Raw genomic sequence first — 16960 nt, 5'->3', positions numbered from 1 at the left:
TTACACACTTAGCTTTTACAGTCTATTTAGATTTAATATTTTATCACTTAAAGTAAAACACAGGAGCCTTACAACCACAAATTTCCCTTTATCTTGTATCTTTATCAATATCTTATGTATTACATCTATAAATACAGTATTGCAATTGTTGCTTTCAACATTCATAGGTATTTTAAAGTACTTAAGAGTAGAAAAATAGTCTGTTTTTCCTGACATTTACCCTTTCTGTTCTTCCTTGATTTCTTAAGTTCCACATTTCTTTCTGGGATCATGTTTCTTCAGCCAAAAGAGCTTCCTTTAGCATTTCTTTCAGAGCTGAAAGAAATACTAAAATTATCTTAGTTTTCTTTCTTATGAGAATGTTTCTAGTTCATCTTCATTTTTTAATACTTTTAAAATTAAGATATAGTTGATGTACAATGTAGTAAATTATAGGTGTACAACAGTGATTTATGTTTTAAGTCTCCATTTATAGTTACTGTAAAATATTGGCTATATTTCCTGTGTTATATAATATATCCTGTAGCTTTATTCTGTACGTAATAGTTTACACCTCTTAATCCTCTATTCCTATGTTGCCCCTCCCCTCTTCCCTCTCCTGACTGGCAATCACTAGTTTGTTCTCTATATGTGAGTCTGTTTCCTTTTTGTTATATTTACTAGTTTGTTTTATTTTTTTTAGATCCACACAATATTTACCTTTCTCTGTCTTATTTCACTTAGCATAAATACCCTCTAAATCCATCTTAAGGTTAGTCAAGTTAGTCATCTTAAGATTAGTTGTTGTAAATGGCAAACTTTGATTCTCTTTTATGGCTGACTAGTATTCCATTGTATATATACCACATTTTCTTTATCCATTCATCTGTCGATGGACATTTAGGTTGCTTCCATATCTTGGCAATTGCAAATATTGCTGCTATGAACATTGGGGTGCATATTAGTGCATCTTCATTTTTGAAGGATATTTTAACTGGTTATAACATTGTGGATGTTTAACACTTTAAAGATGTTGTTACACCGTCTTCTGGCCTGTGTGGTTTTTGATGAGAAATTCAGTCATTCAAACTATAACAGTATTTTTCTCTCATTGTTTTCAAAATTTCTTTATCTTTGGTTTTAAGAAGCTTGATTATAATGTGTCTGGATATTATTTTCTTTTAATTTGTCCTGTTTTGGGCTCATTGAATGCTTTCAATTTGGAGATTTATGACTTGTTAAATTTGGGTGATTTTCAAGCCACTGAGCGACTTCACTTTCACTTTTCACTTTCATGCATTGGAGAAGGAAATGGCAACCCACTCCAGTGTTTTTGCCTGGAGAATCCCAGGGATGGTGGAGCCTGGTGGGCTGCTGTCTGTGGGGTCGCACAGAGTTGGACATGACTGAAGTGACTTAGCAGCAGCAGGAGCAGCAAGCCATTGTTTCTGAAATTATTATGAAGTCCTTAGAATTCTAGAATTCATAAGGATATATTAGCTAAAATTATATTTCCAGATCCTTGACTAACCTTAGGAGCCTAATAATTAAGCAAATGACTAAGTTAATTAATAAACCATCTTTGGATACCAGAATTATATCTAAGAAACAGATGCAAAAATACTGCTCACTAAACATAATTTCGATTTACTCTCATTTCTTGGAATGGCAATATATTAACAAATATGAAAAAATATGCAAATTCACTGGATTTATTTGCTACTTTAGTTTTCTTAAGATGATATGTAGTAGATGCCCTTGGAAAAACTAGCTAAATCATTCTTGCTTTTCTGTCTTCTAGTTTTCTCCCTATGTCTGGAGAAAAGAAAAGTTGGTTACTTAAAGATGATCATTAATATAATTGGTTGACTATTCTAGGCATTTTTTCCCTGTTTCTTCAGTAGCTGGAACAGTGCTGTTGACATACACCAAAGCACACAGTTAAAATTTGTTGAATTGACTGTGGCAGTGACAGTGAAGATAAAACCTAAGATCAAATCTGAAATATCTTTAAAGATATTTTAGGGGTACAACATGAAGTACCCCTTTCCCAAATTAAAAACATTTGCTTTCTGGGGTGTGGGTGAAAGTGAAGTGAAAGTGAAGTCCGCTCAGTCATATCTGACTCTTTGTGACCCCGTGGACTGTAGCCTACCAGGCTCCTCTGTCCATGAGAATCTCCAGGCAAAAATACTGGAGTGGGTTGCCATTTCGTTCTCCAGGGGATCTTCCTGACCCAGGTTGAGTCTCCCTGGGTCTCCTGCATTGCAGGCAGATGCTTTAACCTCTGAGCCAGGGTATGGTATTAGCTTTCTAAATTAGAGGAGAGGGGGAAAGCTTACAGAAAGACAAAATTCCAATAAAGAAATTACTAGGACTGGGAGCATAAGGAAAAAAGACACCAAAAGAAAAAAAAAATCCAAAAAGAGGATTAAAATGGATAAAAGGAAGGACAAATGAGAAGACATTTGAAAAGACATTGAATGTGACGGATGAAAGATAGCATTTTGAGATGCTGTCCTTTACCAATAAATGTTTTATTATTAGAAAAAGAACTTCCAAGGATGATGGCACCATCAATTATCAACTATTTAAAATACTAATGATGGGTAGGATTCACATTTGAGCTTCAGACACAGATTCACCTCAACAGCTTCTCATTCTCTTTCCCCTCTTCCTTCTCCTCCTCACCTCTACTCTTTCCTTCCCATCCCCCCAGGACTGCATGTGCACACACCCACAAAGATCAGAAAATCTGTAGAGAAATGCACCCACGCAGACATTTATACCTAGAGATACATATGGTCTGATTTAGGAGACCCATCTCCACAGTTCATGTCCACGTGATGCATAAAAATACACCCACAAAGAGATATCCACAACCTTAGTTTCTACACAAAGACAACATGAAATCTAAACCTCACTTCATTAAGATCGAATATATACAGAATAAAATGTACCCAGAGTAAAATAAATATTTCAGAAATCCCTCTGTTATTTCCACATACCATTACACAGAGGTTCCAGCAGTTTTATGCATGCTAACTCCTGCATGTGGATCACTCTCTCTTTCCAGTTTCACGAATTAAAATCCTCTCTCTGCTTCAGGCAGCAAGTTAAATGCTGTTTTCTACATCATGAAGCTTTCCCAGATCATTTCAGCCAAAAATAATCCCTCTCCTCTTTGTAGGAGACTCATATAGCAGTTTATCTGTACCAGACACACTCTGAGCTATTTTGAGTATTTTTGTGTGTGCATGCGTGCTCAGTCATGTCCAACTCTTTGTGACCCCATGGACTGGAGCCCATCAGGCTCCTCTGTCCATGGAATTTTCCAGGCAAGAATACTGAAGTGGGTTGCCATTTCCTTCTCTGACTGTTATTTCCTACTTTAAAGTTATTGGGATTCACTTCTGAATAAACTTTTTTGCCCCCACCCAATGCTTTATTCTATAAACAGTCTGTAATAGATACTACTCTGAAACTCCAATACTTTGGCCACCTGATGCGAAGAACTGACTCATCTGAAAAGACCCTGATGCTGCGAAAGATTGAAGGCAGGAGGAGAAGGGTACGACAGAGGATGAGATGGTTGGATGGCATCACCGACTCAATGGACATGAGTTTGAGTAAACTCCAGGAGTTGGTGATGGACAGGGAGGCCTGGCGTGCTGCAGTCCATGGGGTAGCAAGGAGTTGGACATGACTGAGCGACTGACCTGACTCTGTACTAGTTGGAGAAACACAAGAGGAAGGCAGCTTGGGCTGAGAAGCAGTGGTGCTGCTCTCCCCTGTGAGAAGGCTGGGGATTGTTGTCATTGCAGGAGCCTGATGTTTAGAATGGCCCTCCGTACCTCTGCAGTTGGTCAGAAAGGTGGAGAGTAACCACGAGAAATGGAAAGGAGGGAGAACTAGGAGCCAAGTGTACTACTTTCCTCAGCTGTAAAGTAGAAAGAGTACATCTTAACAGGGTTCTCTGAGCCACTTGGTCTCTTCAGGAAACCCACTGATAATTTACATACTGATAATTCAGTATGTAAACTGAATTATCAACTATAATTAAATCGAAAAGAGTCTAAGGCATAAATCATCATGCTAATGTACTAGTTTTCACTGGGAAATATAATTGCAAAGGACCTGGCGTACTCCCACCTGCTGGTCAGGTCATTCTCTTTATATAGGTTTATTTTCTTTGAAAGTTACCTTCTAGTCAGAAGATACTGGATGAGGCTATAATCAAACCAGGAGTGTGAATGGGGCACTCAGATGCTAATGTCACTGGGCTGTGACAGCCTGGTGCCTGAGGGGCATAACCGATGAGAAGTAGGTATGATCTGGATGACATTGGACACCTTTGGACCCAGACTTGCTCTTTGGCTCTTGTTTTAAGTTCCTTTTATTTATGGTGGCCCTTTTCAAAAATGACTGAACATGTGAGTAGACTGCAGTTTCAAACATCTTATAATCATATGGTATGTCTGTATTCTCTCAATTTGATTGGATTGAAGGTTGCAAGGCTTAGTGGAGTTTAGAAACTAACTATCCACCACTAAGTTGCTGTATGACCTCAGACAAACGTTACTTTACTTACAGTTCAGTCGCTAAGTTGTGTCTGTCTCTTTGTGACCCCATGGACTGCAGCACACCAGGCCTTCCTGTCCATCGCCAACTCCTGGAGTTTACTCAAACTCATGTACATTGAGTCGGTGATGCCATCCAACCATCTCATCCTTTGTCATCCCCTTCTCCTCTTGCCTTCAATCTTTCCCAGCATCAGGGTCTTTTCAGATGAGTCAGTTCATTGCATCACGTGGCCAATGTATTGGAGTTTCAGCTTCAGCATCAGTCCTTCCAATGAATATTCAGGACTCCTTTCCTTTAGGATGAACTGGTTTGATATTCTTGCAGTCCAAGGGACTCTCAAGAGTCTTCTCCAACACCACAGTTCAAAAGCACCAATTCTTCGGCACTCAGCTTTCTTTATAGTCCAACTCTCACATCCATACATGACTACTGGAAAAACCATAGTTTTGACTAGATGGACCTTTGTTGGCAAAGTAGTGTCTCTGCTTTTTATTATGCTGTCTAGATTGGTCATAGCTTTTCTTCCAAGGAGCAAGTGTCTTTTAATTTCATGGCTGCAGTCACCATCTGCAGTAACTTTACTTTACTTATAGGTGATTCAGTTTCCTCATATATAACTTGGGATAATAATACCTGGGTCTGGGTTGATGATAAGGACTGAATGATATGATGTATAAAGGGCCTGGCACATAGTAATTTTTCTCTGTCAGGATTGATTCTCCTTTCTTCCTTGTGTTCCTGAATTCTTAACTTCTGTTTATAGACCACTGTCGAAGTTAGGTCATGACCAGAGATGGTCAAACTCATCTATTATAGGAGGAAGTTTTAAATAAGAGTTGCTTTAAATTTGACACAGCAATCCCACTTTTGGTTATATACCTGAAAGAAAATCACTCTCTCTCAGAGATATCTGAACACCCATGCCCATTGCAGTATTATTTTTAATAACCAAGACTTGGAACAATCTAAGCATCTGTTGGCAGTGAATGGATATAGAATATGATATCATGGAATATTTCTCAGCCATAAAAAAGAAGGAAATCCTGCCATTTGCAACAATACGGATGGCCCTTAACAGCATTATGCTGAGTGAACTATATCTCAAGACAGAGAATGACAAATACTATATGATCTTACTTATGTATGGAATCTAAAAATAAATGACCAAACTCGTTCAGAGAATAGATTGGTGGTCAGGGAGAGGAAGTGGGGGAAATGGATGAAGACGATGAAGAGGTACAGAATTCGTTATAAGATTAATAAGTTCTGATGTATGTATAGTGTGGTGACTATAGTTAATGATATTATGTGTTTGAGAGTTGCCAAAAGAGTAGATCTTAAAAGTTCTTCAGTTCAGTCGCTCAGTTGTGTCCGACTCTTTGCGACCCCATGAACTGCAGCATGCCAGGCCTCCCTGTCCATCACCAACTCCCAGAGTTCACTCAGACTCACGTCCATCGAGTCAGTGATGCCATCCAGCCATCTCATCCTCTGTCATCCCCTTCTCCTCCTGGCCCCAATCCCTCCCAGCATCAGTGTCTTTTCCAGTGAGTCAACTCTTCACATGAAGTGGCCAAAGTACTGGAGTTTCAGCTTTAGCATCATTCCTTCCAAAGAAATCCCAGGGCTGATCTCCTTTAGAATGGACTGGTTGGATCTCCTTGCAGTCCAAGGGACTCTCAAGAGTCTTCTCCAACACCACAGTTCAAAAGCATCAATTCTTCAGTGCTCAGCTTTCTTCACAGTCCAACTCTCACATCCATACATGACCACAAGAAAAACCATAGCCTTGACTAGACAGACCTTTGTTGGCACAGTAATGTCTCTGCTTTTGAATATGCTATCTAGGTTGGTCATAACTTTCCTTCCAAGGAGTAAGCGTCTTTTAATTTCATGGCTTCAGTCACCATCTGCAGTGATTTTGGAGCCCCCCAAAATAAAGTCTGACACTGTTTCCACTGTTGCCCCATCTATTTCCCATGAAGTGATGGGACCAGATGCCATGATCTTAGTTTTCTGAATGTTGAGATTTAAGCCAACTTTTTCACTCTCCTCTTTCACTTTCATCAATAAAGAGGCTTTTGAGTTCCTCTTCACTTTCTGCCATAAGGGTGGTGTCATCTGCATATCTGAGGTTATTGATATTTCTCCCAGAAATCTTGATTCCAGCTTGTGCTTCTTCCAGCCCAGCGTTTCTCATGATGTACTCTGCATAGAAGTTAAATAAGCAGGGTGACAATATACAGCCTTGATGTACTCCTTTTCCTATTTGGAACCAGTCTGTTGTTCCATATCCAGTTCTAACTGTTGCTTCCTGACCTGCATATATTACAGGAAAAAGAATCTAAGTGAGGTGATGAATGTTAACTAAACTTATTGTGGTAACCAGTTCACAGTGCCTGCATATAACAAATCATTATATTGTTTACCTCACCATAAACTCATAGTGCTTTCTGCCAGTTGTATATCAGTGAAACTGGGGTAGGAGGAAGCACTGTTGCTCTCTGCAGTCCCGTTGCTCCCAAATGCCCACCCAAAGCCCGGTGTTTGTTGCTTGAAAATTATTTTGACACTTATTGAAAATTGAATACATAGGTTACAAGACCCTGCTTGTAGAGATTCTGATTCATTAAGTCTGGCTTGAGGCCAGGAAATCTGTATTTTGATAAGCCTCCCAGTAATTCTGATGTAAGGCCAGGATTGGGAGGCAGTGGAACAGATGGCAGTTTAAAGTTTCTGTCAGATTCCTTGGGACACGTTGGGTAGGCAAGTGCTGCCCTCTGGTGCCTCTATCGTTTTACTACACTTCTGCATAGCAAAGTGACTGCTGTGGAGCGCTGGTGGTCTTGCTGATACTTTTCTGAGGCTTCCTGTCTAACTCCCTGTCCAACACTTGGGCATTAATAAAAATGCTAGTGTCTAAAAATGTTGCTTCTGAATGGCAGCAGCTGTGCCTCTCTGTCCCCATCATGTGAGACATCTAAAGATGTTCACTAGTGTTTTCTGAGAATGAGACACAGCAAAGCTCCTTCATAAGGCTTGTGTGGAGGGACAAAATCACACTAGTGTCCTGTGAGGATTTTTCTTTATTGGGCTATGATATGACCCATGTTGCATGTGAATCAGTAATCCCGAACAGTTTCCTGAAGAAATTCTACTGTTATAATTGTGGCACTATAGCGTTATTATGAGAGCAGGGTCCTGCTTTAGCAAGTTTTTTCGAAACAGACAAATCTGAATCCTTTGCAGTTGTGTAGCCCTCCACACAGGACTCTGTGTAGAGTCCACAGAGGCCTTTGATGTACTTCATCTCCCTTGTTTGCCATTCACAGTAAACCATGTGGCAGGAAGGGCAAATGTGACAATCCATGTCCACATCATCAAAAATGACAGCGTGTTCATTATGCAAATATGCCTTTGTTTAGGAAGACGCTGATCCCTCTGTCCCATCCACACAAGCACCCTCTGTCAGTAGGTACTGGATCAATATATAAGCCTGTACTAAAGGTCTGGTCTGCGAAAGGTATAAGGTTGTCTTCGGCTCTACCTCCTCAGCTCTGAGATGGAAGAGCAAGGCATGGGTAAGTTGCAGTAGAGGAGTCTGTAGCAGATGGTTTTAATGGCCTAGTGGGATGACGGTGGCCATGGATTATCTTTAAGGTAAATAGTATACAGGTTGGAGCTGGTACCAAGTTTGCCAAATTTGATAATTTTGTCTGGGGCAAAGAGGCTATTGGGAGACTGAGCAAAGTTGCAGCAGCAGCTGCAGGAAGCAGGAGTGGGTTGGGTAGAAGATGGAGTGTTGTGTGTACCTCCTCTTTGTCCCGTTGGTAACCCTGGGGTTCCAGGGATGTCTGAAAGTACGACACCTGACGCTGGACCTATAAGCCTGACAGAAGTTTGTTAATTACTTACATTCATAGCCCGGGGTTGGGGAGGACCTGCGCACCACACAGTGCTACACTGGGTCAGGTTAACGGGAGACTGAGAGCGCTTGCAGCAGCACAGAGCAGGAAGCATGAACTTGGTTGGGGAGGAATAATGACAACTGTAAAAAATTCAAGTCACTTTTTAGGTATCTTGACTTGCTGCTAAAAAGCCGATGCAAGCTGCTTTTTAACTAATTATTAATAACCTGTCATTCGGGCTTCCTGGGTGGCTCAGATGGTAAAGAATCCACCTGCAATGCAGGAGACCTGCATTTGATTCCTGGAGGGAAGATCCCCTGGAGGAGGGAATGGCAACCAATTCCAGTATTCTTGCCTGGAGAATTCCATGGACAGAGGAGCCTGGCAGGCTACAGTCCATGGGGCTGCAAAGAATCGGACACGACTGAGCGACTAACACATATACACAACCTGTCATTCAGTTCTCTTTAATTGGAAATGTCTTCTCATTCCTATATTACGGAATTTACAAGTTTAGGAAAAATGTTGAAATGGCTCAAATTCATCCCATTTTCAGGGTGAGACTCTTCTTAAATTATCTTAAATTTAAGGATCTATTTTGTTTTTATTTTCTTCTGTAAAAAAGGACATTGAAGAAAAATATTCAGTAATCTGTTTCTTTGCCAAATTATTTTCAGAATATTCTTCCTTATAGATAGCAAAAAAATTCCTCATGCCAATGATTGTTTTTTTTTTTTAGCTTTTTTTTTTAAATTGTGGTAAAATATATACAACATGAACTTTACTCTTTTAACCACTTTTAAGTGTACATCAGTGACATTAAGTACATTCCCAGCGCTGTGCAGCCATCACCACTGTCCATTTTCAGAATCTTTTCATCATCTCATATAAAAATTTCATACCCATTAAATAACACCTTACACCCTTCTTTCCAAGCTCCTAGTAATGCTGGTTCTTGTTTCAACCCTTTTTAAAAATTTTTGGCTGTGCTGGGTCTTCGTTGCTGTGCACAAAGCAACAAAGTTTGTCTGGTTGTGGCGAGCAGGGGCTATTCTCTAGTTGTGGTGTGCAGGCTTCTCACTGTGGTGGCTTTTCTTGTTGTGGAGCATGGGCTCTAGAGCACTCAGTAGTTGCAACTGTTGGGCTCTAGAGCATGGGCTCAGTAGTTGTGGTACATGGGCTTAGTTGCCCCCTGACATATGGAATCTTCCCGGACCAGGGATTGAACTCATGTCCCTGCATTGGCAGGCAAATTCTCAACCACTGGACCACCAGGAAAGTCCTGATTCAACTCTTAATAAGGTGGATTTTTGATTGTGAATTAGTTTTTGTGTTTGAAACTAGGTTTTTTAAGTGACTTGAGAGCAGGCAGGTAATCTAACTCAAATGTCTTTGTACCTTTGAGACTGGGCAGCTTAGGGATGAACACAGATTGTTGGCTCACCACATCTGTTCAGCGGTAGATTGAATGCTTGGAGGAAGGACCAAATAGCCTCTTCAGAGATTTTGAGCCTGAGAATTTGGGGGCTATGGGACCATTCTCATCAGGGCAAGAATTTCTTAGGAAATTCAGAAATCCTGGAGTCTTAGAGGCATATCACAATGTTAACAGGGATCATGAAGTTAACATTAATATGTAAATCAGTGGACATGGGGATGGTGGGTACTAAGATTGAGCAGAAAAAAGCTTGACCTGCCTAAAGGTGTTCAGATTCAAATTTTCATAAACATTTCAGCCAACCACTCCAGCCATGGTGGATTCAACCCAAGAGCCCAAGTTTGTGGTCCTTAGTCTTGCCAGTAACTCACCTCAATGAGTGGATACTCCACAGGATACTACTGAGAGTTGTAAAGGCCATTCTGGAAAACCAAGCTCCAGAAGTGAGCCTCAATCATGTTCCTCCTTGGAAGGCACTGTTTACAGTTTCTTCTCGTCCATCAAAAGCTTGATCACACAGACTGGGAGCACTCCTTTAACTCAGAAAGTTGTTTAAAAGAACAGAAGCTATGTCCTTTTCTTGCCACAATAATTACAGTCCTTTTCATGACTGCCCAACTATTGCCTGTCACATCAAACTTCACTGTCCAAGACTTAATAGGATAATGTATACACTGTCCTCTTGTGTGTTTCCTAGTTATCTTCTCAGAACAGTGATATATATAGTTCATGGAGTTTGTCTGACCAATCCACTATCTCTCTTTTAGGGCACACAGTGTACATAAAGACTCAGTTATCTGGGGATAGATGCCAGACTGTTATCTGAGAGCTGAAGTCTGAGCCATCAGGATAGAGAGAATAGAGAGGGCATGAAGGAGTATTTGCTTCCTGTGACTTGGCATCTTTAGGCTCAGGCTCTGCAACCCATGTAGTCAACCAGATACCCTCACCTTAACACTGTGTCACATGAGCTTCTCCTAGACAAATAAAGGTCTGTGATGCCATGCATGACTTAGGAAACAGGAGGGCTTTGTGATGCAGTCTGCTGGTTTGGTTCTATGCTCTGTGAGGCAGAGACAATAGGTCTAGGATTTGGAGGTGTTAGGTTCTAAGACCCTTAAAACCTAGGAAGCCTAGGAAGAGGGATGGCTAGTAAGGTTTAGATTATGTTGAGCCCTACTTTTATTTTGTGGGATGTTGGATATCCCTTTTACACTTATGGCTCCATCATTATTATTGCATTAATTATTTGGCAAGTGAAAAAGAACCACCGAGGTTTAAAGTTGGGACCTAACAGGAACTGCTGCCGGGTAGGGAAACACTATGACCATGACTGAACCAATTACACCTCAGACAAGGTTTTATCCCTTCACTGTCTCTCATTACCCTTACCCCTGCCTTTTTTTTTTTTTTTTTTTAATGGAGGAAGTTTCCTGACTGGATCCCAGTACACCTTCAGATTTAGGCGATCCTTTCAGCTGGTGGACTTTTAGAGCCTTGGATGGCTAAAGTCCTTTGTCTACTAGACCACCCATCCTTTATTCCATTTTCCCCTTTCTCTCGTCTTATTCTGATTTCCCACAGAACTTGTTCAGGGAATGGGGGTGGAGGTATGGAGGTATGGAGTGTGAAGAGGTTTGAAATGAATCAGAAATAAGAAGAGAAAGGAAATGATGGGGTGAAAAAGGTAGAGCAGGGAAAAAGGTAGCAGAATGTATAGAATTGAAGCAGAAGAAGTTTGGGAAATATTTGCAGGTTTTGTCTCAGTTTAGACACTTCACACTGTATTTTGTCTTTAAGCGTCACCAGAAAGTCAAACAAAGGGCTAAAGAGAAAACACCAAGAGGTAAAGTCCCAGTCTCTGCTCTGACTTCCCTCCCCTGGGGGTGAGACTTGCATGGACCCTGGCCCTCAGTGACCCCTGGTGCCAGGCGTTGGGTGCTCTAACCATTGCTCCAGTTCCCCAAGTTGACAGATCCTCCCAGAAGACTTTTTGGGTAGGAAATGAGAACCTGGGAATGTTCCAAAATTCTCCACCTTTCCCCTGGGAGTGAAGAGGAAGTAGGGGAGATGTCCTCAACTGTGTCATTTACTAGTTTTATGACCCAGTAAAGGTCATTTCATCTCCCAGTCTTGTTATCCATAAAATGGGCATCTGATGATGCTGTCTCACTCATAGTGTGGTTGTGAAGATAAATGAAAGTAGGTCTAGGAGAGCACATCATACCTGGTTAAATTGTACCCAGATGTGCCCTCAGAGTGCTGACTGGGGAGGGGGGTTGTCTGCAGTCTCCTGTCATTCAACTCCTTCAACCTCCTGTAGGATATCCCTGAATTCCTTCCTGTTCCGTGTAACACTGTCTCCTGGTTTATCAGCTAGGAGACATTCCCGGAAAGAAGCTGACAAGCCGTTGGAGCTGCTTTCGATCATGCGAAGGTGATCTCTTGCTCTTCGCAGTCTCCCACCTCCCAGTATGGCCTGTGGTAATTTCTGTGTTTGGCCTGCGGCAGGGTTGGGCAGAAGGAGAATGGCTGAGAGGGAGCCAGACACATGGAGCCTGGAGCCCTGGGTGAGAGTTGCTGGAGGAGAGGGTGGGGTCAGACATCTCAGTGGAGAGGGGTCTTCCAGCTGTGCTCTGGGCTAGGCTCACAAAGGTGCTGGAAGTCAGGATTTGACAAAATTTAACGATGTGGGTTTTCTCCCAACCATGAGACAAGTTACCCAGTCAGGAGAATGGATAGTTAAGTGCATAAACAAGTCATCATTTTCATATTCTCTTCACAGCCGCTCCCTTTCAAGGGCAGACCCCTGGACCCTGCTGACATTACCTCCTCTGGTTCTGTCTTCAGGGAGGCCAGTTCCTGGGACAACCCTCAGGCAGGAGCTTGTCATATTATCCCCTTCTTAAGAGCTCTGCAGAATGAGGAATCGGCTCTTAAGAGATGTGTGCATCTAATCCCCAGAATACAGAGCTCCCACAGGACTTCCGTGGCCCCAAGCGAGGCTGACTCCAGGTTCTACCTGGTGATGTCTCTGGTGCTACCCCATCAGTTAACCATTGGCTCCCCCACCTGCCTGGTTCCCATCTCCTAATTCAGCTTCTCAGCACAGGTCAGCAGAGAGCTCACCCACCTCCCAGTTTCTCAAGGCCCTGTGTTCCCACCAGTTGTCTGAGACCTTGTCAAGTTTAGCTAGCCCTAACCTGCTGAATGTTTCTGCAGAAAAGCAGTGGCAATAACAGCATGGAGGGTAGAAAGCAAGAGCTCATAGGTCTGTCTCAGGCCACACACTGGCAAAGAGGCAGATCTTACTGCATCGGTAACAAACGATTGCCATGCTTCCCTTCCCAGCCAGGGCTGGCTTCCTCAGGAAGGGAGTGTGCGGCGCCTCCTGTGTGCAGACCCCTGCTGCCAAATCTGCAATTCTGTGGCTCTGGAGATTCAGCAGTTGATATCGGGTGAGACTACGCTGACCACCCCTACTTCTTCGGGGCCATCTCAGGGCTCCTCTTGCCTAGAGGTTTTGTCCATGTCTAGTCTCTCTTTTGATCAGAGTCAGGAGTCCCTGCCCTTCAAACAGCTTTCACTTCCATCAGCAACCCGCACAGTGTCACAACTAACAAATCAGAAATCTGTAACCCAGTCAGCTGCCAAGTCAGCCACTAAGCCAGCCACCAAGTCTGTCAGTGCAATCAGCATCCGCCAATACTGGGCTGGTCACCAGCAGCTAAGGCAGGAATACCGAGGGCCAGAGTTGCCCTTGGACTCAGGAGCTCTGTCTTCTTCGAGCCTTGAAGAGCCTAGGATTCCTGTGAACCAGCATGTCAAGAAGAAGAGCAACTCTGAAGGTATTCTGAAGAAACAAGGTCAGTAACCCTTGAAAATCTGATTCCCTTTCTTTCCCTGAACACCAAGCTCACAAACCTAAAATACCCTATTACCTTGATTCCCTTCGTCTAATGTTCCCGTCTCCCCCAGTCGCTGATATATCTTTAAGTATTTGTATGTAATGCATGCATTTCTATCTATACCTGAGGGTTCCCAAGATTTTGGAAGGTTCCTGTGGCAGCTTATGTCATACCGCCCCCAAATTTTCCAGTCCTGGGTGGAAACACTACCATTTCTTTCATCATGAATGCTACCTCTAAGGCCTCTGTTGAAAAGATGGGCTTTTATCTCCCTTGACCTGAGGTTCATGGGAGGTAAGCCAGTCTACCCAAACTTTCTGTTTTTGAAGGATCCACTGTGGACCCTGTACAAATATCACTACAAAAAAATCCCAAACCCTATGATCCTGGCTCTACCCTCTTCCACATTTCAGTTTGTAAGTCATCTCTGTCCACTGCTTGGGGGATGCACTGAGGCCTCAGTGTGCTGGCTGGAGCAGAACACAGCTGTCTTTCCTTAGTTCCTCTTTTCTGCACATTGAGTCCCTGGTCTATTCCTAAATGTCTTACCTCAAAAGGCGATCCTGATCTCTTTTTTTCCCCCCAATGATTTATTAATCTCCAGGCTGTCTAAAATTTCCTCTACCTCAGTTAGACCCACGTTCTTCCCACTCTCCTGAATTTGGGCTTCTTCATTTTTCTATCAGCAAGCCTCTATTAATGTCCCATTTTTGACTCTGGTCAGTTGTGAAGCCTTGCATTGGCACCTCCACTTCAGTGGCAGCTCCAGCTTCCATGGGGCTTGCTAGCTGTTGCCCAGAGATCTCTGTAGATGTAGCAAACCCTACAGCCTAAGTCCTGAGATGTGTTGAAGCCTGTCTCCTGAGACCCAGGGGCCTACCTGTTTGGAGAAGTCCATTTAAAAATCCTCAGGAGCCAAGGTAGTATTATTTTTACGGAGCATGCCCCAAGCTGCTGGAGTTCCACCTTTAGAAATGGTTTATTTGGCAATTTAATTTACCATTGCTGGGGTCTGCCCTAGAAGATACAGCAGTCCCTCCAGTTGCTATTCTCCCCTGATGACCAGCAGCCTCTGTCCCAGGGCAGCACACTGACCAGTATGAGTGTCCCCTAGCCTGCAGACTTGGAGACCTGAGGGGATAGTGACGTTTTCTGATCTGTTGTGGCCAGCAGAGCCAGCCCATAGTTGCTTGTCCAGGCCACGGCGATGTTGTAGAGCCATCTTGATTAAAGATGTGAGAAAATCTGCTAGGGGATTGTCCCTACCCACATCTGTTGGAACATCTGTAGCGGTTGGAACCTAAATCACTGGGTCCACAGAATTCCAAGGGCCCTGGAAACAGCTCAGTTCCCTGCACCCCAGAAAATAAGCCTCTAGACACAGAGGCAGCAGTCAGTCCCAACACAGATCAGGAAGTGATACCCTGAATACTGTCAGGCCTGAACCAGCAGCAGTAAGCCTCACCAGATGCTGTTACCAATCACTTTGTTTAGATAACTCCCTGCAGTAGCAGGGAGAATAGGGACATAGGGAAACTCAAAGCTTCAGAGAACCAGAGAGAAGGGGTGCAGTGCCAAATCTCTCTCCATCCAGAGAGAGCATTTGCTGTGCCAGGGTTCTAGTAGGACACTTTTAAGTTGAAACTCCAAGAGCCCCTGACTTCTCAAATGTATCTTCAGGATCTTTCTTAGGTAAAATTTTAGTTTGGCCAGGATGGTTGCCTTGAGTGAGTAGGGACTAGCAAGGTTCTGTCTGGATCTGTAAAGCCACCATCTCCAAACTCTCAGCTTAGTGCCCCCTGTCCGTACCTTCACCAGCATCTCCCTTACCTTGAGTTCCTAGAGCATCCTCTAAGATTCCTTGGGACCAAAGGACTAGATGAGAATAGTCTGTAAGGCTGTTAGAACGAGGTGAATGATCTCACCCAAACAAGGATTCCTGCGAATGCCGTGTCTGGAATTGTTCAGGGCTTAAAGAGCCAGACCTTATAGGACCGATTTGGTGTTCCACAGTTTGCATTTAAAAGGATCCACATATTTTTCAGATCCAAACTTTGCAGGGCCAAAATTTATAGGGCCACCCTTTCTAGGGGCAAGAGCTGCAGCGTCTGGTAAAGACAGCTCATACTTACAAGAGCCCTATCCTTCCAGAAGCTGTAGAAGTCGACGGGCGAAATAAGCTGAAGCATTTTACACAGTGGATTAACCCTGACACAAAAGGTCAAGGGCATAAGGAATGCATTCTCAGCTGTAAGGATGAGAAAGTGGCCAAAACCAAGACAAAAAAGGCTGAGAAGAGTCCACCTTCCACCAAACGCCCCATGAAGGGAGCTAAGTTGGAGAAGGAGGAGGGCTTCTTTGACGCGCTCCAGTGCCTGGACAGTGAGTTCCAGCGACAGTCCATGGAGTCCGTGCAGTCCGGCCAGTCCTGTTTCCTGCCCCTCTCCAGTGGCAGCTCCAAGCGCAGTCCTCTGCTGACTCGTGCCACTCAGCCAGAAAATCCATCCCATGTCTCAGTTTCCACCTCAGCAGAAGGTACTTGTCTACCCCAGGAGAGTACCCAGTCCAGGAAGAAGGAGCTCAGGGGTTCCCAGACTTCTGCATCCTCCTGAAAAGGCTGTCATCATCATTTCCATTAATATTCTGGTGTTCATTCCCTCTCTGAATAAACTCTATACCTTTAAGCAAAGAACCATGTGTTTGTGCCTCCTTGTTTTCAGTGTGGTATGTTATGGAGAGAGTAGAGGAGTTAGATCGTACACCCCATATGGTATGAAGCTTAAACCCATTTCACAGCTAGGTAAGCATTCTGCCTAACTCTTTCAGCTCCACCTTGACTGTGCATAGAGGGACTTGAGCACAGAAGGAAGACCCATATCTAAGGTACACTGAAGGCAAAGATCATGCTTGACTTCTGTCCTGGCTTCCCTGCTGTCTTTGGGCCCCAGAGAAGCAAATTGTGCATGATGATAGTACAAGAAGTGATAGCTAGGAATCTAGTGCATTTTTGGCACAGTTCATCGATAACTACTGTATATTCCCACAATCTGGAGGGAAGACTTTTAGAGGAGTGTTGCAGTGCTTCTTCTTTGAGGCGGTGCTTTGTGTTTATCAAAAGCACATAGCTAATATGACAGATGTCA

General features: G+C 43.2%; 1 protein-coding gene across 3 annotated transcripts in view; it reads left to right on the top strand.

The window, feature by feature from the left end:
- The window catches only part of SPATA31F3 (SPATA31 subfamily F member 3), a 75819-nt gene extending 59322 nt beyond the window's left edge, over positions 1-16497 (top strand). The window contains exons 2-5 of one of the 3 annotated variants that reach the window (XM_055578426.1): positions 11710-11755; positions 12286-12346; positions 13261-13775; positions 15972-16497. In XM_055578426.1, the coding sequence (XP_055434401.1) occupies positions 11710-11755; positions 12286-12346; positions 13261-13775; positions 15972-16429 (1080 nt within the window). In that variant the 3' untranslated portion in view covers positions 16430-16497. Of the gene's footprint in view, positions 1-11709; positions 11756-12285; positions 12347-12420; positions 12480-13260; positions 13776-15968 lie in introns of all 3 variants that reach the window. The other 2 variants (XM_055578425.1, XM_055578427.1) reach the window with 2 other exon arrangements.
- The last annotated feature ends 463 nt before the right edge of the window (positions 16498-16960 follow it).

This window comes from Bubalus kerabau, chromosome 4, assembly GCF_029407905.1.
Source record: "Bubalus kerabau isolate K-KA32 ecotype Philippines breed swamp buffalo chromosome 4, PCC_UOA_SB_1v2, whole genome shotgun sequence".
Taxonomy (NCBI): domain Eukaryota; kingdom Metazoa; phylum Chordata; class Mammalia; order Artiodactyla; family Bovidae; genus Bubalus; species Bubalus kerabau.
This window is presented reverse-complemented; position numbering and strand designations above follow the sequence as displayed.